At 40.8% G+C, this 23,427-nt stretch overlaps 1 protein-coding gene across 1 annotated transcript in view; it reads left to right on the forward strand.

Annotated features, from left to right (window-relative positions):
* The first annotated feature begins 2,517 nt into the window (after positions 1-2,517).
* zc3h3 (zinc finger CCCH-type containing 3) overlaps positions 2,518-23,427 on the forward strand; it is an 87,093-nt gene continuing 66,183 nt past the window's right edge. The window contains exons 1-3 of the mRNA XM_022208417.2: positions 2,518-2,599; positions 3,378-4,800; positions 5,050-5,222. Of these exons, the coding sequence (XP_022064109.2) occupies positions 2,554-2,599; positions 3,378-4,800; positions 5,050-5,222 (1,642 nt within the window). The 5' untranslated portion in view covers positions 2,518-2,553. The remainder of the gene's footprint in view (positions 2,600-3,377; positions 4,801-5,049; positions 5,223-23,427) is intronic.

Consider the following 23,427-nt stretch of genomic DNA (forward strand, 5'->3'; position numbering starts at 1 on the left):
AGTGGTTAGTACCGTCACCAGGCAGCTGGAAGATCCCTGGGACTCGGATCCTTCTGATTAGAGTTTGCATGTTCTCCCTGTGCATGCGTGGGTTTGTCTGGCTTCCTGCTACAGTCCAAAAACATGCTGAAATAAATTGCTAACTCTAAATTGTCTGCATAGGTGTGCATGTGAGTGCGATTGTTTGCCTGTATATGTGGACCTGTGATAGACTGGTGACCTGTCCGGGGTGTCCCTTGCCTTCACCCTAAGTCAGCTGGGATCGACTCCGGATTAAGAGGATTAAGCCATAGGTAACATATGGATGAATGTATGAAGGATGAGTGACATATAAAAGTACGCCATGAAGACTAATATCTGTCCTTTTTTTATGAAAAACTGGAAGGGTTGTTCCAAGGTATGCCTTTTTAGTTGTTTATATCACAACTTATTATAGCATTAGTGCCACTTTCGGTTGTGTGAAGTGGCCAGATTTTATTCTGAGATAACCATGGCTATCTCTTGATGTCTCCCCCAACTGTACTCTGCATTACTCCTGTAATAAAGGATTTATCACTTAGACATGTGATTATCTTCTTGTTTGCTGCTGACTTTTTCCAGCTTGTTGTATCTGAAGGTAGTTTATAATGGTCTGCTTCACTGTGAAACTGGTTCAGCTGTAACTTTTGAAATGAGAAATTTTCCCCACAATTAACAACGCCAACTTACTGTTTCATCATTAGACTAGTGCTTTTACATTCAACAGATCACATGTTCACTCACATTCCAAAAATATGCAAACTGTGTATTTTCTCTTTGACTTCCTTTGCCATCCATCCATGCAGACAGTTGAAGTTTTGAGATATATTTGTTGTGGGGATTTCTGCAATAACCCCAACAAGCAGAGGTGAACTAATGTCTTGTTTGCGTGTGAAATGTAATTTCTGATAAAGAAGAAGCCTTTATGAAATGTATGAGTGCATTATACTAATCAAGTCACTGTTTCCAGAAAAGTATTTTCTGACTGGAGTCTTCAGCTTTTCATATTCAAGCACATATGTTAAAAAACATCAAGACCAAACATACTCTTAAAGCTGAGAAGTATTAATAATCAAGGCAACTACTTAAAGCACAGCAAATGATGTATTTGAAGCCTTTAATCGGGGTATGTACAAAGTCAGTATTCAGAAATATCCAAGTAAAATAATAACTAGCTTTGAAATTATTGATTGTTAAAGAATGAGGTGAAATATTGGTTTAAAAACTATAGTAACATTACATGTTTGTCTGTGTAGATATATATTTTGGTGTGTTTGTTTTTTTCTTATTATTGTTTGGTTCTTTATTTCACAAAGTTAGGTACATTCTGGGGCTGCACAGTGGAGTAGTGGTTAGCACTTTCGTCTTGCAGCAAGAAGATCCCCGGTTCAAATCCCAGGGTGGGCCTGGGATCTTTCTGCATGGAGTTTGCATGTTCTCCCTGTGCATGCGTGGGTTTTCTCCGGGCACTCTGGCTTCCTCCCACAGTCCAAAAACATGCTGAGGGTAATTGATCACTCTAAAATTGTCCATAGGTATGAATGTGAGTGTGATTGTTTGTCTGTATATGTAGCCCTGTGACAGACTGGTGACCTGTCCAGGGTGTCCCCTGCCTTCGCCCGAGTCAGCTGGGATAGGCTCCAGCACCCCCCGTGACCCTAGTGAGGATAAAGCGGTGTATAGAGGATGGAGGTACATTATGTCTTCATAAAGTCCTAACCACCAGTTCTGTCAAGCAGAAACACAGAAATGTTGCTGTAGGTAGCATGTTGTCAACATAAAGTCACTAGGCTCATTCAAGGTGAGCTGCACCTAGAAAGTGGATGGAAGCAGGTGGCAGAGGTAGGAAGTGGAGCTAAAAGTCAACTGTCAAACAGACAGTTACCAGTATCCATCAGCATAGGAAGTTACAGAAGCAACTCATTTATTAAACTCTTCTTTCTTACACTGTCTATGGCAGGGGTGTAAAACATATGGCCCGCCTGGGGGGTGACTTTGCAAAATATAAAAATTACAGAGCTAACATTTAGTGCAGTTTTTTCAATGAAAGTAACTGCTGTTTTAAATTTGTCCACTTTACTAATACAACTTTTATATATTTCTTCATAAACTTTATACATTTACAAGGCAGGGGGATACATTAACCTTCGTTCTTTATAGTTCCCTTTTTAGTTTGTGTGATGTGGTGCTCAGGATTACAACACAGATGTGTAAATGAATGTGAATTTAAAGTGATTTCTATATCTTGACAAGTTGTTTTGATCATAAAGTAAAATACCATATGTCATAATTTATTTGCTGTTATGCTGTGATTTTACTGGTTCGGCCCACTTGAGATCAAACTGGACGATATGTGGCCCCTGGACTAAATGAGTTTGACACCTCTCTTTATGAACAAGTCTTTTGAATCCTGTAAGTCAACACTGTGGGTTTACGTCGTTCCCTCTTAAGCCTCTGATTGGTCAGTAAAAACTACGTCATCCTTAAGGGCTTATCTGTGTCGCTTTATGATGACAAGCCGTTTCAGTCGTAAACATGGAGGAGAGGGAAGCACTGAAGAGACAAATTGAACTTTTACAAAGTAAGTCTCTCTTGATAAATATCGACGACTGTAACTGTAACAGGGGGGTTAGAAAACATTTTAAGTTTTGAGCTTTCTGAATTCAGAGCCGCTCGTAGGTTGTCAGGCTGTCTTTTTTAAGCATTTCGAAAACAGACTTGAACAGTTAGCTTTGTACCTGTTAACGTTCCTTACCTGTCTAAATCGAGGCGTTAGTGTCAGTTATTAAATTCAATTTAATAAGTGACCAGTTCGCTGTTTATGTTGGAATCGATTGGCTTCATCGAATAGCTTAATAGCTCAGTGTGTTATACTATAATTTACTACCATAACACACTTGAAGAACAATATTGATATGTAATTGTAACGGCAAGACATAACGGGAGCTAGCCTCCATTTTCAGAAAAAGCAACAACATTGTTTTCGCTTACAAGTGCTGCTATTTATCTTTGTCGAGGCCATCAAGATATATTCATTCTCACATCAGTGGCAATTCTTTTTAGTAAGAAGTGGAGATAGCGTGTTGTGTGAATCATCCAGAGTAACAGGGACACTGATTGTAAAAATACGCTATTTAGCTTTTTTGATGGAACATTTTGATGTCTTCATCACAGCAAGCTAACTGCCTTTCATATCTAAACTACAGCAGAACGTTTTAGATCACTAAATACCACCAACAGAAAGTGTCAAATATGTTTTATTGGTTAAACTTAACCCGGTTTTTGATTAATTATTTTTGGCCCTTAATCTGCAAATGATTGAAAAACAGAATCACATTGATTTTTTTTTAAATTCACAGATCTCATCAATAAGCATAAGAGCATTCATGGTGATGCGCCATTTACTGGAAGTGAGCAGAGCCATCCTGAGGCTTCAGCATCAGCCAGAGGCAGAGGTCAGAGTACATCTGTTGTCCATCCTCACAGCTCCAGAGGTCGGCCGTATTATCCTCAGAGCAGAGGAAGCTGGAAGAAAACGTACTCGCTGAGAAATAAGAGCCCCCAATCGTCAGTTGGACATCCTTCAGCTTCTACCTCCTCCTCCTTCTCTGTTCACCAGTCTTCTTCCCAAAGTACCACTCACAGCATCTCACTGCCCAGCCACAGCAGAGGAAAGGAGAGTGATGCCACTTCATCATCAGAGATTGCTCAACAGAAGAAAAAGGGACATATAAACATCAAAAATACAGATACTCTTAGAAAATTAGGTGCAGTGGTATCACAGGATGAAAATAAAAAACAAGCTTCATGTTCAACAGGGACTAGTGTGCAACATGAAACTCTACTCAAAAACTCTCAAGAATTTCAGCAGAAGACTGACAGCAGACATGTAGTCCTGCCAGGAAAAAATACTGGTTGTTCTTCAGTAGTGCCATCATCAGCCAAAGCAAACATCTCAGCCAGTTTGCAGAGCACCTCCAAAGTACAGATCCAGTCATCCCTGACCAGCAAAACCACCACTGCGACTAAACAGACCATTAGTACTGCAACTCCAGCAGTTGTCCCAGCTCTAAATTCCACACCAGGTTTGTCCGCTCTGTCAAAAGTAGTGAAGCCACTTTCCCTTAACCCCTCATCCCAGAACAGCCAGGCCCAAATCAGTACATCTTTTTTGAAAAAATCCAAGTTCAAATGGGTAAAAAGCCAGGCCATTCCCTCCATCGCAGGTAAGGTTGTTGCCCCAACATCAGTCTTAAAGGCTGGAATTGCCAGTGGAAGTCCTTCAGTCAGTAAGAGAACCCCGGCTAAGAAGATGGCTCGAAAGCTCAGCCCAGTCAGTGTAGCCCAGAAGACCTCAAAGTACAAATGGGTCTCCTCTGCTGGAGCCCAAGCTAAGACACCTCGAAAGTCTCTGTCTCCCAAAGCTTTGACTCCTGCTCAGAGAATCCTGGAAAAGGGCGACACCTCCAAGAGACTTAAACCATGTGCTTTTCCTTCTACAAAATTGAAAAAGGGAACTGTAGGCTGCTCTACCAGTTCTCCACTTAGCAGCCGTTACCGTTGGAAGGCTGGGGGGCAGAGTGCCTCTGTGGTAGTGACAGAAGGGGCCACAGTGGCCCGTCGTAGATCTGCCTTCCACTGGACTGCAGAGAAAAGCAACAAAGGACTGAAGGCAGGTCTGGTTGTTTCCCCAACTTTTCCTCAACGTGCCTCCTCTTCATCGTCTCCCGGAGGGTTCAAGCTCCGCAGCAGGATGAAAATCATTCGGAAAGCTGCTAGCAGGTAAATAACTGCAACGTGCAGATGGCCTGATGTACTTTAATCTAGGCCTATTGATGACTCAGACCTTCTTGAATCATGCACTTTTCAGTCTATTGCCAGAAGGTGGCAGCAGAGTATTTTCTGTCCATGTTCGACAGCTGTTTGTTTATACAGTGATAAAATACGTTTTTCTGTGTTGTTTGCTTAACAGTAACTTTCAGTGTCTTACTGTTTGTACTGTTCTGTTTGCCCCCTGCATTGTGACCACAGTGGCAGTGGGTCAGAGAGGGGGAGCGGCCCGTCACCTCTAAAGTTCTTCCCACGAGGCCGAATACACACCTTCACCAGGAGTCCCATGGGAGTTAGGAGGACACCCTCCAGGGAACTTGTCTCTTTTGGTAGACACAAATTGAGGCGGCTATCTCCCACATTATCACGGACAAGTAAGGAACACACACTACAGACAAAAATAAAAAGTAGACTTATTTCCTCCTTAGTTATTTTTCTCATTTTTATTTATTTTTTGCCAAGAATTTGTCTAATTGCTCTAAATGCTCATCCATGGAAAGTAACATTAAAAGGTGAGGAGGGAACCTATCTAATCTGGCTAGTTGTGATACACTTTAATTGTCTGTGGTCTTTTAGCAGAAATGTTAAAACCCTGTAGTTATTTTTGTTCTGTATTCATTTCTTTAAGCCAGCAACTCAAGCATTCATAACCAGACATTCAAAAACTTCACATGCACATACTGTTCTCAGGTCCTCTGGGATCTTACATTTCAACCACAGTGGGAATCAAATTAGTCACAATTAGTCTAAAATTCTTTTCAGTTTCACTAATATTGGCTATTCTCTGAAAGTAAGGGGTCTCTCCTTACTGTAGCTTCACAAAATCTTAGAAATAATTACTTTCCTTTTGGTCCTTAGATCCTCACTAAATATTTTTCTCACTCTGTGAATGACTTACTCATGGCACGGTCTTGACTGGACTTTATTTTTGTGCTTCCAGTGGCATGACCATATGGCAAATGCAATATTTGTCATGCTTGCAAGTGGACAGTACATAAAATGATGTAATATCATACATGATAATCCTCTACAAAGCAAAAGGCTCAATCTAGACTAAATGGTCCAAATAACAAATAAGCTTGTTTTTTTTATGATTTCCTAAACACTAAATATTCTGTCCATTTATGATGGTAATCAATCCAGACCAGGTGTTTAAAATAGCTCTGATGGAATTCAGGACTTAACCTGAGGACGGCTGCTATGACATAAATGATTTAACTGCAGCTGATAAACTGTGCAGCTCAGATGTCTGAGGTAAAGAGAAGTGAAGTACGCAGACCTGTAACTTTCTATAAGGTTCCAGTCCACCCTGCCTCCACGTTGGAGGCAGTTTTTACTTTTAAATAATTAATGAAGTTGCTGCAGTTTTTCCACATATGTTAATTTGCATTTCTCTTTTCAGAGAGCTCATATGCATCCTGCTGCTGTTTGATGCTGCAGGCATTTAATAAATTCAGAAAACAGACTTCTACAGGCCTCTGTTCATATTTAGTCAAAGCTGAATTAGCTACAGTATTGGTGAGTCTGATTAATCTGACCTGTTACAGACTCTGTCTTGCATCCAGTTAGGTTTTTTTTTGGGACATTTCCGTATGTAATGGATGTGTAATTGCAGAACAAAGTGAATGAGAGTGGGCTTTTTTGTGATTATAGCTGCAAACTGTCTTTTGTGCTCTCTTTCATGTAACTTGAGCTGCGCTAGTTTAATGCGACCACATGCGGCTCAGACTTGCATTATGCTGAAAGTGCTATGAATATGTTACTTGATCAGCTCTAGTAGGACTGCTGTCACAACTTCTGCAGAAAACAGAGCAGGGTGTTCTTTCATATATGATGCCGACAAGTTTAGTTGCTGTCAGATTCATGGAAATCGGTCTAAAGGAGGCTTAAAACATCCCAGAGCATTTCAAAATATTTCTTTGGGTTGTCGATGGTTCTTTAATGGCTGCCATTCTTACTTTTTGTGGGCTTATTTAGTTTTGCTTTCTTTATTTTCTGTGTCTCCCCTCAGTGCTTCTCCTTTTCGTAGTGTACGGTTTATACTGTATGCTAATTGTCTAAGTGAATTGGTTCTACATGTAGTTTTTAAGAAACCACGGTATTTCACCTTTTTTTTAATCGAAGACAACACGTTGAATTAATGTGCTGACAGTTCAGTCAAGCTGTGGTTTTGAAATGATACCAGCGGTTGTAAGACGAACATTTTCCTTAAGATTTGACGGTATATTTTTTCCAAAATCCTCCTGCGCTGTTTTTACAACCATCCAAAATGTATTGTTTGCATCCGTTTAATTTGCTGGGAGAATATTCTATCTTAACACCACATTCAGTAACGCATGCTAATTTCTTTTTTGCTGTACTTAATGCCTTAAATTTTTCCAGTCCAAGTATAAAACCACTAAGTTGTTGGCCGTCCGGCAGTAACTCTGACAGCAGCGATTGCAGCAATTGCCAGCAGAGGGCAGCAGCTCACATCCACGCAGTCCTTGTAGAGGCTTTGTGTTTCCTGCTGTCACAGGAGAGGTGTACAGGCAGACTATAGGGTGGAGGGGTGGGGGTGAGGTGGGGGTTAATTGATTGCCCAATTCAGCCGTGATGGCGAACAAGTGCCGATAGCGGGTAATTTGCAGAGGTGGAGGCAGGCAGCGCCACTGCTATCAAGCCCTGGCACCACTCTCCCTCCAGTAGATAAAAAGGAGCTAATGCATAATTATCCTTTTGCAAATTGGATTGTTTTAACGAACTGTAGAATATAGGCCTAACCTGATGGAAAGCAATCATTGTTTTTACAGCCCCCCTCCCTCCCTCCACTTGCCCCTCCCTCCACTTGCCCCTCCAACCCTCCGGTCATTCTGTGCGTACCCTACACGGCTCATGCCCATCTTGGTGTAATCTCCCATACTCAATGGAGTCAGAAGACATTAGAAAAGCCATCACTATTAACATTAGGCTTTATTCGTATCCGTGGCTCTGTGTATGTCAGTACACTTCTCTTTTTTGGGTTTTTTAACTCAACTTTATGCATGCTTTCTCACACCTCCTAGAGCTTTCCTCCCTTCCCTTCGTCTTCATCTTCTCCCCATGTTTTTTCTACCATATGAAGAACGTGAGCAGCTTACAGCAGGAGCAAATGCATCTCTAATTAAAGACAGGCATTCAGAATCAGAGACACAGAAAAGGTGGAGCAGGGGTGAGTGCAGAGGAAGATGGAGTGAGGAAAGCTGCTGTTAGCCGTCTGTGCCTCTGATAAGAGCTGCTAATAAAGAGCAAATTGAATTACTAATGATGTGAAGCAGAGTCCCTATAGATGAGCCCGTTAAAAAACAACCTTATGACCACTCACACACGCATGATAATACACTCACAAACAATGTTTCTTAATTTCCTCCTCAATGGCTGGTTTTAGCCTCCCTGTCCACGTTAAAGGACGGTGTTTTTAGAGGTGCTTGGTTATCTCTGGTTTAATTTAAAGAGGGCATACACCTAAGTAAGCAGTTAGGCCTCTTAATGAATCGAGGTGTGTGTGTGTGTGTGTGTGTGTGTGTTCACCCACAGACAGCCATGTAGCCCAGATAATCTAATAAAGCAGAAAAATGTCAGGAATGGACAGAACACAGAGAGAAAGAGTGCTGAGCCGTGCGACTTCAGGCCCCATGTGACAGGCTTCTGGAGCGTTTTAGGTCTCTATCTCACTCCGGTTTCTTTCCTCCCTCACCATTTTTCATCCAGTCCCGCTCCATCTTTTTCTTTGCTGTTGCTGTCCTCACTGTTCCGTTAATGTACCTTGTGTGGGTTTTTTTTTTTCCCTTCCTTTTTACAAGCATGGTAGTGTATGTCACTTTGCAGACTGCAGCCACATTAGGTCTGAACACTGATGTAGTCATGATAGTTAACTGGACTTTCATCATTCAGATTCATACTTTGTTCAGGAATAAATAATCAGTAAAAAACATTTTAACTAGATATTGAAACATCAGTGTGTCAAGTTCAGCAATAGCTCTTGGCTCTAATTACCAATTAGTCCCAATTATTAGTAGCAGTGGTTTTCTCGATTGTTTTATCTTTGAAATGGCACAGAGTGGGGAAGAATTCTCAAGATAAAGGCTGTAAATAATGTGGTGTGTCCATTCAAACCCCCAAAATATTCAGCTCACTAGTTTACAAGAAAGAAAACTAGTTGCATATTAGAGGCTGTAAGTAAGGAGTTGTTGTTTTCCAAAATGAACGTCAGTCAGTTATCAAAATAGCTTCCCATAATGTTTCTGCTGTTCAGAAAATCACTTAATCGACTCATCATTTCAGCTCCTGGTTTGGTAACAGTTGGTTATTTTGGGCTGCTCACTTGAAGCTTGTAATTAGGCATCGGAGTGTAATGTGTACACCGATCAGCAGATCCGCATTAAAACCACCTGCCTGCTACTGTGTTGGTCCTCCCATTGGTGCCAAAACGAACCTGGGAGCTCAGGGTGTTGTGTGGTGTCAGAAGATCCTTTGGGTCTTGTAGGTAACGGGATGGGGCCTTCGTGGATCAGGCTTGTTCCTGCAGATGCTCAGCTGGGTTAGGATCTGGAAAGATTGGTGGCTGGGTCAGTGCTTTCATCTCACTGTCATGTTTCTCAAGTGATTAGTTTCTGATGTGGCAGTGTGCGTTGCCCTGCTGTGGGAGGTCACTGCTGTCAGGGAGGGCCATTGCTGTGTGTTTGGTCTGGGTATGGTTTAGGCAGGTTGTATGAGGGTACATCAAAAAGTTCTGGGCCTCACATGGAAACAAGGGGCGTAACTACAGGTAGAAGCAGCCTAATGTGGCTTTAAACGGTGTCAACACCACCTGTGCTGACTGCTACCTGTGCTGTGTGGATGGGCACACATCATTCCGTCTAATTTAGACCAAATGGTAGCTCGTGGCCATTTCTGGCAATAAAGTTTAGGTTTTCACATCCACATACAAGACTCCTGGGTGTATGGCAAAAATTCAAATAGTTTACGTTGAGATTCCAGACAGATTCCCTAAATGGTGTCATTTGACTGTTGTGATAATAAAGGAAGATTCAAAGTCATGCATGCACTCCGAAAACTGTATTTAAACCTGGATTGTATTTAGTTTTTTAACCTTTAAGTGTAAATTACATCCATCCACTTACGCAGCCCTTTGTGCTTTTTTCCGTACCACCGTATTCAAAATGAACACCTGACCCCCTCTTATTTCTCTAAATGAGTAGTTTGATGTGAAAGTATACAAAGTTGTTTATTTCGTTTAGTATCAAGCTCCGTTTAATACAAATCAGAAAGAGTTCTGTGCACTCTCTGTCTCATAGGGTCAGACTGTTGACTTGTTTATGTGTTGTACTAGGAGTGGCTGTCTTACAGTGGTAACGCTGCTACCTTTGCTCTCTCAGCATCAGCTTACCAACATTTTGCCTCTTTGCACCCCCCTGACACCATGGAGCCTATTACCACCACAAAAGAATCTTCCCTTCTCACCCCCCTCCTACAGGGATCCTGTTACCGTGCCTACAGTGATCCCATTTATTTCGCCCATAAATCATATGTACTGCTCTGCCATGAGGCCCCGCTCTCACTGACATTTTCCACTTTCTCCAGTGATATGCATGTACACGCTACTGTACGTATGGACACATGCAAACAGAGATGGGATGCAACAACAGCTACTGACTGTACACTGCTGTGTAGCACTCTGTAATGAGGTGAACTGAATTCTTTTCCATCAAGAACCGCTTCTAAGTTAAAAAATTCCAATACTAAAGGAATCCATAAGAAATTCAAATGATTTATTCAAATTCTGCTTTGATTCCTAAACAAATACCACTATCTTATTTAAAATTACAATGTACTGAAAACACTTTTTTTATGCCACTAACCATTTGCACCAGTTGCCATTTGCGTTGAATGTTTGCATATCTTCCTATCTGCTGATGCACCTGTCTCAATAAAATGTGAGTCTGGCATTAATCAGTTAGCATTAGCAGGCTGTGTCTGAGCTGCGTGAATAGAAGATGAACAGGAAAAACTGTGCGATTGTCTCATCAACATGACTTTAACAAATACTGCTGCAAAACTCTTAACACAGATTGGATTGGATCTCACTATCAGAATTATAGTAGTCACAGTAAATCCCAAAATACTGAATACAAGTCCCATCTGTAACTTACAGGATATATCATAGTGTAAAATAGCACAAACATTCCTTACAGTGCTGCTAAAGGCAAGGCAATAGAATGCAGAGTACCTATATGGTTAGCTGATGTGTTCCTGAGATGTTTTAGGCCAGTTCCAATAACTTCAGTTTTGTCTGAATGTAGATCTAAGAAGAAAGTGTCAATTAAAGGAAACACATCTCTGAGCCTTGCAGCAAAAAGATCCCCGGTTCGAATCCCAGCCTGAGCCTGGGATCTTTCTGCTTGGAGTTTGCATGTTCTCCCTGTGCATGCGTGGGTTTTCTTCGGGTACTCCGGCTTCCTCCCACAGTCCAAAATTATACTGAAGTTAATTGGTTACTCTAAATTGTCTGTAGGTGTGAATGTGAGTGTGATTGTTTGTCTGTATATGTAGCCCTGCGACAGACTGGTGACCTGTCCAGGGTGTCCCCTGCCTTCGCCCGAGTCAGATGAGATAGACTCCAGCACCCCCCGCGACCCTAATGAGGATAAAGCGGTGTATAGAGAATGGATGGATGGATGGACATCTCTGAGCAGTTTAGTTGGAGGTCATAAAGACATGTTGATGGTTAAGATGAAGTCATCAGTGGTACTGGCTCAGGCAACTGTAGGAGAGAAGCAGCCTATGGCCAGTGTTGCACTTTACATGTGCACCAGGGGCTGCATGATGTAATTTACTTCATCCACCCAAGTCCATGACAGTCCGTGCGACCCCCTTTGAGTAGAGCTCAAATCTTTTGTACGTGCAACAGCTACTTTATGACAGCAGTTGTGTGCGTTTGTAAACTCTATCAAAGAGCCCGGCTTAATCGAGACAGCAGTGTTTGGAGTAGTAAACAGTAAGCTTGCCATACTACAGAAAGATAATTCAGTTCTGGAGAAGTAAAGTTAAGATAGCTGCCCTCCAATTAAAGAAGTTCAGCCCATGCATAGTACAAACTAGTACATTTGTCATCTTATTCAAAATATATAATCATTTTTCTAACACAATGTAATGAAAAATGTATAATGTTGAGGTTTTTGACACTTGTCCTATCTTTTGGTGATGAACACAAATTATGCTCACTGCTACTTTACTCTATTTGTAATATGAATAAAAATAATATTCTCATTTTGTAGACCTGGAAAACTAGTTACCCCATAGCAAATAGTTGAGGTTCTTTCATTATTTATTTCACTAAAACTGAAATAACCCCACATTTTCCAAAGTGCCCACAGGTGTTACAGATATTGAAAATAAACTGGCTCCACATGTCATAGGTATTTGCATTGTTACAGCTTGTAAAAACAAGGTGTTATTCACACTGCTCAGCACATCAACTCTGCAATGATGTGCCACCATTCGGAATGTATGCTCCAACAACTTTCACCCAGAAAACATTTTTTTTTGATCCACTATGTTTTTTTTCTTTCCTCTCAGTCTCTCTTGTTGTCTATGTAGACACAACCTGCAGTTCACCTGAAAAGTTACTTATTTTTTATCATGTGGCTGTTGGTTGAGAGTCACTCATGTCTTCTCAGTTTCGTTGAGAAACTCAGAATTTTATTTGTGTATTTTACTAGCTCCAGTGCAAGTGGTTTATTTTTGAAGAATTTTTGAATGAAACACATCACATCATGTAATTATGATGAAATATCACAATTATAGCGCTATCTTTAGCTATTTTTCTGCTGCACATTACACTTAAGTAGTTCAAAGGCCACTTCAATGTTGGTCAATTTTTTCCTGTTTCACAGTTTCTGGCTCTGACAGTTTTTCTTTATCTTTAAGCATATGCTCTGTGAATTATGTTACACTTTAGGGATATAGAGCTTTCCTTCAGCTGCTACAACACAGTAATCACACAAGTATAGCAGCCAGTACATTTTTCAGGCATTGTCACACGTCAAAGTGCCCTGTCTGTCCTTTTATGACTTCAGCTTGGCGCAACGTACATTTGTTTATTTTTGTTTGTTTGTTTGCATCACTCTCTGATTCACACTTGCTCCAGTTTCTCCCACTTTTCCTTCACACTGTGGCCACTTGTCCTGTGGTTTCTTCTCACTGACTCGCTGTCCCACATCAGCACACACAGCGGTGCACGCACACACAGACAGCTCATGGAGGACAGTTACTTGCTGTTTGTTTGGAGCTCGCACATAGCTGGCTGTGCTGTGTGCATACTGGAAGCGTCACTCATGTGTATTTGTACGCTGATCTTTCCCTGAACTTTTTATTGGTCAAATGATTTTAATAGTTGTTTTGCTAGTGTGCACGCTTGTGTGTATGTGTGTGAGTGTTGGTGTGTATGATCCTCCCATCAGCTGCTTTTCTGCATACCCTTCTCGAAATGCCATTCCCCAGTGCTCCCATAGTATTATCAGTTGGTTGAAACACCCACACACTTGCACCGTATGGACCTTAACCTATCGCACACACAAACACACACGGGCATTCTGCTCATTCCACTGCACTTTCTCAGGCTCTCGGTGTCAAACAGGTGGACCTCTGTCTTCTCACTCTGTCTGTCTTGAAGTGCTTGTGGCTTTCTCTCTCTTCCTTTCTCTTTATATCTGTCACCATTTGTCCCTCACACACTTGCTCTACAAGACATGTGCGCCCACACACACACGAACAAACCGCACATCCAGAATTGTAGCACGACCATAATGATTTAAGCGCTGACTGCTGTTGTCGCTGCAGACGAAAAAAGGACAACAAACAAAACAGAATATTTGCAGCATTTCCTTTTTTTCCTTTGTGTGAAAGAACACACAGTGTTTCAAATGACATACATTTTACTCAGACAGCACTGTTCTAAATAAAAATAATAAAGTAACAGACGGAGATTGAAGAAATCTATATTTATTTCTTTTCAATCACCACACTTTTCTGTGGACCGATTTAAAAGGAAGATGTACCGTGGACCTCTGCACGCATTTATCTTTGTGGCTACATATAAATAGTATGACTATTCAGTTGCACGAATGATTCAGTTTCCCATGTAAGATGGTGTCTTGTGCAGGACATGCTCAGTATAGCTCTCTGCCATGCTGCACGGTAACATTTGGCATTTTGATTAACCTCGAAGGACCCAAGGAGCTGTGCATGCCAATGATCTGACCACTGTATCTACAGTATACCCACATGAGTAACTTCTCCTCAACTGTGTTGTCAGGCCCCTCCTCTCATCAAACTGTCAACTGTCCATAATTAAAATTGGGACTCATTTGAGTTCAGCATGCCGGCAGATCTCACCAGCCTTCCTGAAGACACACGAGGAGTAGTAAATACCCGTAGCCCTTTCCTTAACCTGGTCAACTGACTGGGTAGCGTTAGTTGTAGTTTAAAATATTTTTTGCCAAGTTAGATACTTCTTTCAGTCTTTTATTCATGCCACTGAATCTGTGCTGCAGTTTTGTTTGCTTGTTAGTTATTTTTTATTATTATTTTTTGGGACTGAACTCTTTAAGATGAGCTCAAAGTGCTATGTGCCATCATGTGTTTTTATCATGCATGGGGGGGAAGCAGGCGAGCAGGGAGCGACGTGTTGAAATGTGTAATTAATACTATCGAGTCTGGAAACTTTATCCTCCTCCCCAGTTAAGGAGGTAAATGTTTTCTTGGTGTATAGAGGGGTGGCACATGTGTCAAGCTGTCTGAATAAATCAGAAACTTAACAGGACACAGGCAGAGACCGACAAATTATTTGAGAACACATGGCAGGCGATACAGGTGTCACTTACTGGTAAATGACTTGGCTAGGGCAAGAGGTGTTGCTGTCTTCCATTATAATACCACAGAATTTGAATCCTGCTGATACTTTGTTTAGTTTACACTAACTCCCCCTTTCTCATTATGTTTGTCGCCTTAACATCCTGCCTACAGTCAGTGGTTTGTCATTTATTTAACAGAAGTACTTACTTGCAGTCTGATATTTTTGTTCTTACTCAAAGAGCGCATCCTCTGCTCCAGCAATTGCCCTACTTTACAGTTTTAAATAAAGTAATCCTAATCCACACCATAATTTGATGGTCTTCCTTTGCTCTTGCTCCACCTCGCTACCAAGTGCTATGAAATTCAGCCTGGTAATTTCTGCATAATCCTGCTGACAGATAAACACTTGTTCATTTGCCTTGGATCTACTTTGACACACAAACAGATACAGACTTCACTATGATTGATAACAAAAGTAAACCTTATAAATCATATGTTTTTCTACTATAACGAGTAGACACCAACATCTGCTTGAAAGAATAGTCTACAGTAATGTGAAGTTAGTTTTTTTGTAAAACTCAAAGCAGTGGAACAGACTTTTACCACTTACCTCTTTAAACACATCACCATATATTCTTGAGCTGCTCTTCTAAATCAACTAATCAGTGTTAGCCCTGTGCCGTAACGGGTCTTGTTGTGTTACATAAAGGTGTTTGTTCTGGCATCAGAGTAGGGGAAAGTCAGGGGTTGTTCGGAGCTCACAGTGTTTTCCGAGAGCGACCGCGGCCCTTGGAATCGCGGATTACCGCTCATCTGTCCGCGGGTTGCTGCCAAAGTCTAATCACTTGGTCGTTGTGTCATTTCTGACCGACCCTGAAAACTTAATTCAAATCCCTGAGTCCGTTTTGAGTGATATGGGTAACAAGGAAATGATTCACACACGCTGATCGTCACATAACTCCGCCGTGGCTCTCAGCGGCGAGACCGACACGTCCCGTCTGCCCCAGTTGTCCAACCACGGAGCGCATTGCCCGGGGTCGCGTCCCGCTCAGGCGGTGGTCGACCCTCCGGACAACACGGGCATTTCTCTCCACTCTTTGGTGGAATAATTAATCTAATTTACATCATTCTTTCAGTGCTCTAACGGATCTGGATGCAACAGTTTCCATCATAGTGATTTGTCTGGTCTGTTGTCCGCTCATTTCAGCCGTTCTAATATGTTTCGTGATTCTTTTTTTTTTTTAATTGTGTATCAATCGATGATTTTCTTTTTGTATTCCACCACAATATTGCACGGTTGTAAAACAGTTTAGCTCTGCTTTGGTGAAGAACATCAGTGAATTAATTGTTTATCATGGTCTTCAGCAGTAATTTTTATTGGTAAATGAGAGACATTAGTATCGCACGTCTGCATCTTCAAACCATAAACAGGAAGTGAATTCGGTGACGTACGTGCATTACGTTTTCGCTGGGAGCTGCTATGATTGGTGGAACTCACGGGAGGCGGGCCAAAATTGCGGGAAAGTTGCGGTGATTGGACAAAATTGCAAGGCCACGCAAAATTCGCGGAGATTGGTTGATTTCGCACAATCACAACATTTCTGGAGGGAATTGTTTGATTCATGAATGAGAATAGGACATTCTCAGAGAGGAAGCAGGAGATTGGCAAGGGCCAGCAGACCATGTTGGGCTTCCTAAAAAAAACAGAGAACAGTGTTTACCACTTTTTTTGCTTGCAAACTATGATTTGACATTACTAAAATTTACTGAAACAAATCCCATGAATGTAAACATTTCATAGATTTGTTCAATTACCTTTTATGAATGAATGAATGAAATGACAGAATACAGGAGAAATGCTGCCCAATTTTTTTTGCATGTCTGGACTTGGAAAATATTCTGGGTGCTACCCATATAGATCTAATTTAGCCTTTTTCATTAATGCTCTAAATGATTGTAAATATTTTGTAAGATGAGTGAAATGATAAAATACAGGGGAAGTCTTGGCCATTTTTTTCACATCTGGACTTAGAAAAATATTCTGGGCATTTTGACTTTTTAATTTATGTTCTGATCTGCTGTATAATAATCAATGACTTTTTGTTTTCACTCAGCCACCAGCAGTCTGAGTGAATAAACAAAACATGATTTACTTACCATATATTGATGTTAGTTTGTTTCATTCCTAGAGCTGCCTGGAGTGCCTAGGTTCCCATAAGTCTATGATCCCGTAGTTAAGCTCTCACACATAGTCATTAAATTAGTTTAATTAATATTTTCCCAAAACCAAACATACAGAAAGATGCACAACATCTATGCTAAATATGCAGTTATGTTACAAGTCAGACAGCATACTACAGAGGTTTACTAAGAGACCAGACACACATACTACTGGTGAAAGTGCAGTTTGCATGAAAATTGTGTACTTAAAATTCACATTTTGATGAAATGTACTTAAATACACAAATCACATGACAAAATCAAGTGCTAGAAAAATGTTAAATTACACAAATAAAATGCACCAGAGGCCACCAAATAGCACTAAAAAAATCAAAATTTTCTTGGGGGGCATGCCCCCAAACCCCCCTAGATTGTGCGTACCTCCGTTACGCAAGAATGGTGCAGGCTACTTTATTTCTAGTGCAGGCTACTAATACTTCTTGGGAAAACTCTGTGAGCTCCCCCATAAATCGTCACCTTTTGTCAGCTGGAGAAGATGTCGCTATAGCTGCTCAGCCGCTTGCCCTGCTGCACCCCGACCCTATGACAGTAACACTACCCGGCCCAGCTCTCCTCCATATTTCTGCACACACTAATGTGTTGCCATAATAATCATTGGGGGTTTACTGTTTGCGTGGGAAGATGAGCAAAGAGTCTGAAGACTGCTTGCCATGTTAATTATGTCCCACACGCACATGAACATGGATGTGGACACATGGGAACACATGCCTCACACTGTCACACTTCAAAAACACTGATGAATTAGTGTTCTGATTGTTAAGTACATTTTTCACACAGTTTCAGTTTTGCTCTTGACAATAAAGGAGATTAAAAAAAAATAACATTAAACAAACACTGTCATGTACCAATAATAGTCTACACTTTTTTATTCCTAAGGCTTTATCAAGATGTTCTGGAATAAAATGTCTGGTTTTGATCTGGTTTGATGTGAATAAAGTAAAACCACATGATTTAGAATCTGCAAGAGGCTTATGAAATATGAGGTGTACAGTATATGGAAACATGACGTTGTAGGCTTTAAATATTTAAGCTGCGATACCTGGTTATCAGTAATGTGTGTATTTATGCTTTTTCAGTCAATATCAGTTATTTCAAAATGTATTTGCACAAGATGCACAAATATTAGTGGCTTAAATATGATGATGCTGGTCTAAGGAATGGGCAAAACGGTATCCATTACAGCCTTAAGAAAAAAACACAGCAATGGTGCTGATCACAGAACTTTAATAATGATTTCTAAAGCCACATGTTACTTTAGTTAATAAGTTATTTGCCCATGCCAGGAAAACAATACAAAAAAGATTAAGTAAAACATTGTATTTCTCCAGGAGAGAAGTGTAGAGAAGTCTTCAAGAAGTGTTTTCTGTCAGTTAAGTTGTAATTATTCCTTCATGTCTGCTGATATTGATCATGTCTCATGCTGTCATTAGCCAGTGACAATGGAAGGGGCCGAAACAGCTGATCAGTCATGTCAGTTAAATGTTTGCTACATCACAATTTATTTAAAAAAGTGTTTTGTTTCCTCCACAGCACAAAACAAGGAAGTGTAAAAACCCCTTTCACTTACATCTTTTTTTCCCTCTTCAATCATGGCTCGTGTGATTGTAGTAAAAGGTATCAAACTGCACCTCCTCCTGGTGTTAAATGTTTGGTCAGAGTCATAATCCTGGCTATTTGATAAATGACAACATTGTTTATTCTTTAATTCAGAATCTTCCCATTTAATTCTAAGTGTTTGTTGGGATGTTTCATTTGTCATGGAAAAAACGTGTGGAATCTTTAGTGTGATTGTGTTTGTCAGTCCGGTCTTATTAAGCATCAGAGATCTTCAGGCAGAAAACTTACATTGTGCCATCACTGATCATAGTGGTCACACATATGCACATGTACAGTGTACAGGCCATTTGGAGTGCTTTCATCCTTTTCTCTCAGCACTTTCCCTGTTTTTCGTATCGACTGTAGTCGCAGTCTGTAATTGCTAAACCACACCCTTCATCTATTTCTCGGCGTCCTCCTTGTCCACAGGGATTAAATGTATTACCCTAATTGATGGCTTGGCTACATGTCTCGGTAGGCTGGTGCTGCCAAGTAGGGTTCAAGATCCACATCCCTATAGTCAAGTGGACTGGTCATCCCTTCTAGCTCAGTACTCAGCTCTTGTCTTTGTTGTCTCTGTCTTTCTATGTGTCTCCATCTCTCTGTCCTTGTTTGAATCTCATGTCCTCTCCAAAACCGTCTGCTCCACATGGCTCTCCATCCAAGTCTCAGAGCCAAGCTTCAGGTCGAGGCCCATGGCTAAAGAGAAACCAGAGCCCTTATCATCTTGACTTTTTTTCAGGCTTTCCAACTTTCCATTTCAGTCATACCGCCCTGGACATCCGAACCCCCCCAAGTCTATTCTGGTCTTAGTGAGTTATCCACTGACCCCTACTATCTCCCCCACCCTAATGCTCCTTTCCCATCCATCTAAGTACCTTCCCTACTCTCCTGGTCACCACTTGTTCCCTCTTTTCATTTCTCTCATTTGAATGTATGTCCCTCCCATGGGGAAAGTTAAGTTTTCTCCTGTCTCTCGGGGCATTTGAATGCGTAGCTTCTGCCATGATTGGCATCCAGATCTCTGAGCTCAATGCCCCAGCTTTCCTTTATGTCTCTGACCTCCCTGCTTGCATGTAAACGGTTGACTTTCTGAGCCCAGCACTACCTCCCTGCAGATGTCCTTTTAAATTTAACCAATATGAATATTTTTGTCAGAGTTTGGAGCAAATTCTTCAGCTAAGCCCACTCAATAGATGTTGTCAACCTCTGTCACTTTTTTTTTCAATTTTCCATATAATTTCAAATTCTGTCAACATTAGTCTCATTTTTGTATTTCAGCTACATTTCAGTAGTTTTTCTGCTCTAATTAAAACAAAAAAATTCATTTATAAATTTTCTCTCACTGTGAATTTTTAGATTTGACTGAATGTCTTGAGAAATCTTTGGTAAGTGTTCATTAGCAAAACTTAATGTTTGTCAGCAATCAACAGAGCATTATTATGATTATTTCAATGGGCTGTGACATTGGATATCCAGGATATCATAGAACACTGGAATTCTAAGTTATTTTTTAAATAAAATATTTATGTATGCTGTTGCAGAGGTGAAACTATTGGTAATTTTGGTTCTGGACTCATCAGAAAGCCATTTTCTCAATAAGTTGTTAGGTCTGGAAATTAAATAAAGTAATGAAAAATGGCCATTACAGTTTCTTAACTTGCCTTTTAAGCAGCTAATGGTGTAGTCTTTTCTGATTACTTTGTTAGAATATTTTCAACATGACATGACAGTTATGTTGTGTTCAGGTAACGGCAGGCTTGGCTAGCTAGCTAGCTAGTTCTTTCTTCTTTCCAGTTAGGTATGCTTATACTGTAGCTAATCTCAATTGTGTTTTAGGGTCAGTGGTCAATGTGATTGATTCAGTGAGTCCGTGTGTCAGTTGTCTAGGTTCGTGCTTAGTTAAGATTATCATATAGTAAAATGTAAAGTGAACTATATACACACGTGGACAAAATTGTTGGTACCCCTCAGTTAAAGAAGGAAAAACCCACAATTCTCACTGAAATCACTTGAAACTCACAAAAGTAACAGTAAATAAAAATTTATTGAAAATTAAATAATCAAAAACAGCCATTACTTTTGAATTGTTGATTAACATAATTATTTAAAAAAACAAACTAATGAAACAGGCCTGGACAAAAATGATGGTACCTCTATAAAAGATTGAAAACTATTTGACCAGAGTGACATGATTAACTCAGGTGTGTCATTTAATTGACATCACAGGTGTTTCCAAACTCATAATCAGTCAGTCTGCCTATTTAAAGGGAGACAAGTAGTCACCCTGCTGTTTGGTGAAAAGGTGTGTACCACACTGAACATGGACAACAGAAAGTGAAGGAGAGAATTGTCCCAGGACATCCGAAAAAAAATTATAGACAAACATCTTAAAGGTAAAGGCTATAAGACCATCTCCAAACAGCTTGAAGTTCCTGTGACAACAGTGGCTCATATTATTCAGAAGTTCAAGACCCACGGGACAGTAGCCAACCTCCCTGGACGAGGCCGCAAGAGGAAAATTGATGACAAATTGAAGAGACGGATCGTTGGAATTGTATCCAAAGAGCCCAGAGCAACCTCCAAAGAAATTAAAGGTGAACTCCAAGGCCAAGGTACATCAGTGTCAGATCGCACCATTCGTCGTTGTTTGAGCCAAAGTGGACTTCATGGGAGACGACCAAGGAGGACACCACTGCTGAAAAAAACTCATAAAAAAGCGAGACTGGAATTTGCAAAAATGCATGTTGACAAGCCACAAAGCTTCTGGGAGAATGTCCTTTGGACAGATGAGACCAAACTGGAGCTTTTTGGTAAGGCACATCAACTCTATGTTCATAGACTCAAAAACCAAGCATACGAAGAAAAGAACACTGTCCCTACGGTGAAACATGGAGGAGGCTCAGTAATGTTTTGGGGCTGCTTTGCTGCATCTGGCACAGGGTGTCTTGAAAGTGTGCAAGGTACGATGAAATCTGAAGACTATCAAGGCATTCTGGAGAGAAATGTGCTGCCTAGTGTCAGAAAGCTTGGTCTCAGTCGCAGGTCATGGGTCTTCCAACAGGACAACGATCCAAAACACACAGCCAAAAACACCCAAGAATGGCTGAGAGAAAAGCGTTGGACTATTCTTAAGTGGCCTTCTATGAGCCCAGATCTGAATCCCATTGAACATATGTGGAAGGAGCTGAAACATGCCATTTGGAGAAGACACCCATCAAACCTGAGACAACTGGAGCTGTTTGCTCATGAGGAGTGGGCCAAAATACCTGTTGACAGCTGCAGAACGCTCATTGACAAATACAGAAATCGTTTAATTGCAGTGATTGCCTCAAAAGGTTGTGCAACAAAATATTAAGTTATGGGTACCATCATTTTTGTCCAGCCCTATTTCATTAGTTTGTTTTTTTAAATAATTATGTTAATCAACAATTCAAAAGTGATGGCTGATTTTGATTATTTAATTTTCAATAAATTTTTATTTATTGTTACTTTTGTGAGTTTCAAGTGATTTCAGTGAGAATTGTGGGTTTTTCCTTCTTTAACTGAGGGGTACCAACTATTTTGTCCACGTGTGTAACATTCACAGTTACACAGCTGCTGACATTAGCTATCAAAAAATACAGTTATCTCGGACTGTATGTCGAGCCCTGTCAAACCAGTCGATGGCAACAGATGGTTAATTTTCTTTGACCAACCAACAGAAGATATTTACTTTACAATCACGTAAGACAATAAAAAAGTAACAGTAAAAGTCTTTACAGCTCAGAAGCTGGAACTAAGTAAGTTTTATTTGTGCTTGAAAAACTACTTAGAACTAGTTGCTAATTGTTTTCATTGTGACTAGCTGAGTAATTAACTTATAATTTAGCCTCTTTGTTATTGTCATATTTGTGTCTTTGTAGTTTTTTCATTCAATTAGTTCAAGCAGTGAATTCCTGCACACTCAGCCCGGTCTCACGGGGATTCGTGAAACTGTCACGTCAGTTTTTGTTTCGGTTTCGTGCGCACCAACACGATGTCGTCATGTTTTTCGTGCCGCTCACCACGAGCGAAACCCGCTGTGGTAATCACATCTGAAAGTGGTTTATACCGGCGGATTCATGACGATCTAAGCTGTCCATCGGCGTTTGCGGTGGCCGCTGCGGCCGCCGGACATTCTTTAAATTCCTATGCAAATTCGGCAGATTCATGACGATTTAAGCTGTCCATCGGCGTTTGCGGCCGCCATTGCGGCTGCCAGACATCTGGCCGCAGCGGCGGCCGCAGTGGCGGCCGCAAACGCCGATGGACAGCTTAGATCGTCATGAATCCGCCGGTATAAACCACTTTCAGATGTGATTACCACAGCGGGTTTCGCTCGTGGTGAGCGGCACGAAAAACATGACGACATCGTGTTGGTGCGCACGAAACCGAAACAAAAACTGACGTGACAGTTTCACGAATCCCCGTGAGACCGTGTTACAAGGCATCATATTTATCAATAATCTAACATCAGTTGCAACCACAGAAATGTTTTAGAAGGGTATTTTACTAACTTTTCCCAGATTTTAAGAAGTTCACTGCACAAGCAGTCAGACAATCTGCTACCAAACTCCTTGCCAGACTTATTTTAAGGTGACAGTACAGATAGTGAAATGATCACTCAAACAGCTTTACAGAATGATTTATTCCTGTTCTATTTCCCAGTCTTACTCATACACAGTTTCCCTTTCAACAAAAGTATTGCTACTTACTTTTAGGATGTTTTCTTTGTCTATTGTCACAAGCTTTACGTAGCCTTTTCTGGAACTGTTTGCATGTTTTTAATCTGTCTGATGTTTTTAGTCCTGCAGAGCCCTTTTTCAGATGTTTGTGGTCTGTAATTTC

This window comes from Acanthochromis polyacanthus, chromosome 4 (genome assembly GCF_021347895.1).
Source record: "Acanthochromis polyacanthus isolate Apoly-LR-REF ecotype Palm Island chromosome 4, KAUST_Apoly_ChrSc, whole genome shotgun sequence".
Classification (NCBI taxonomy): Eukaryota; Metazoa; Chordata; class Actinopteri; family Pomacentridae; genus Acanthochromis; species Acanthochromis polyacanthus.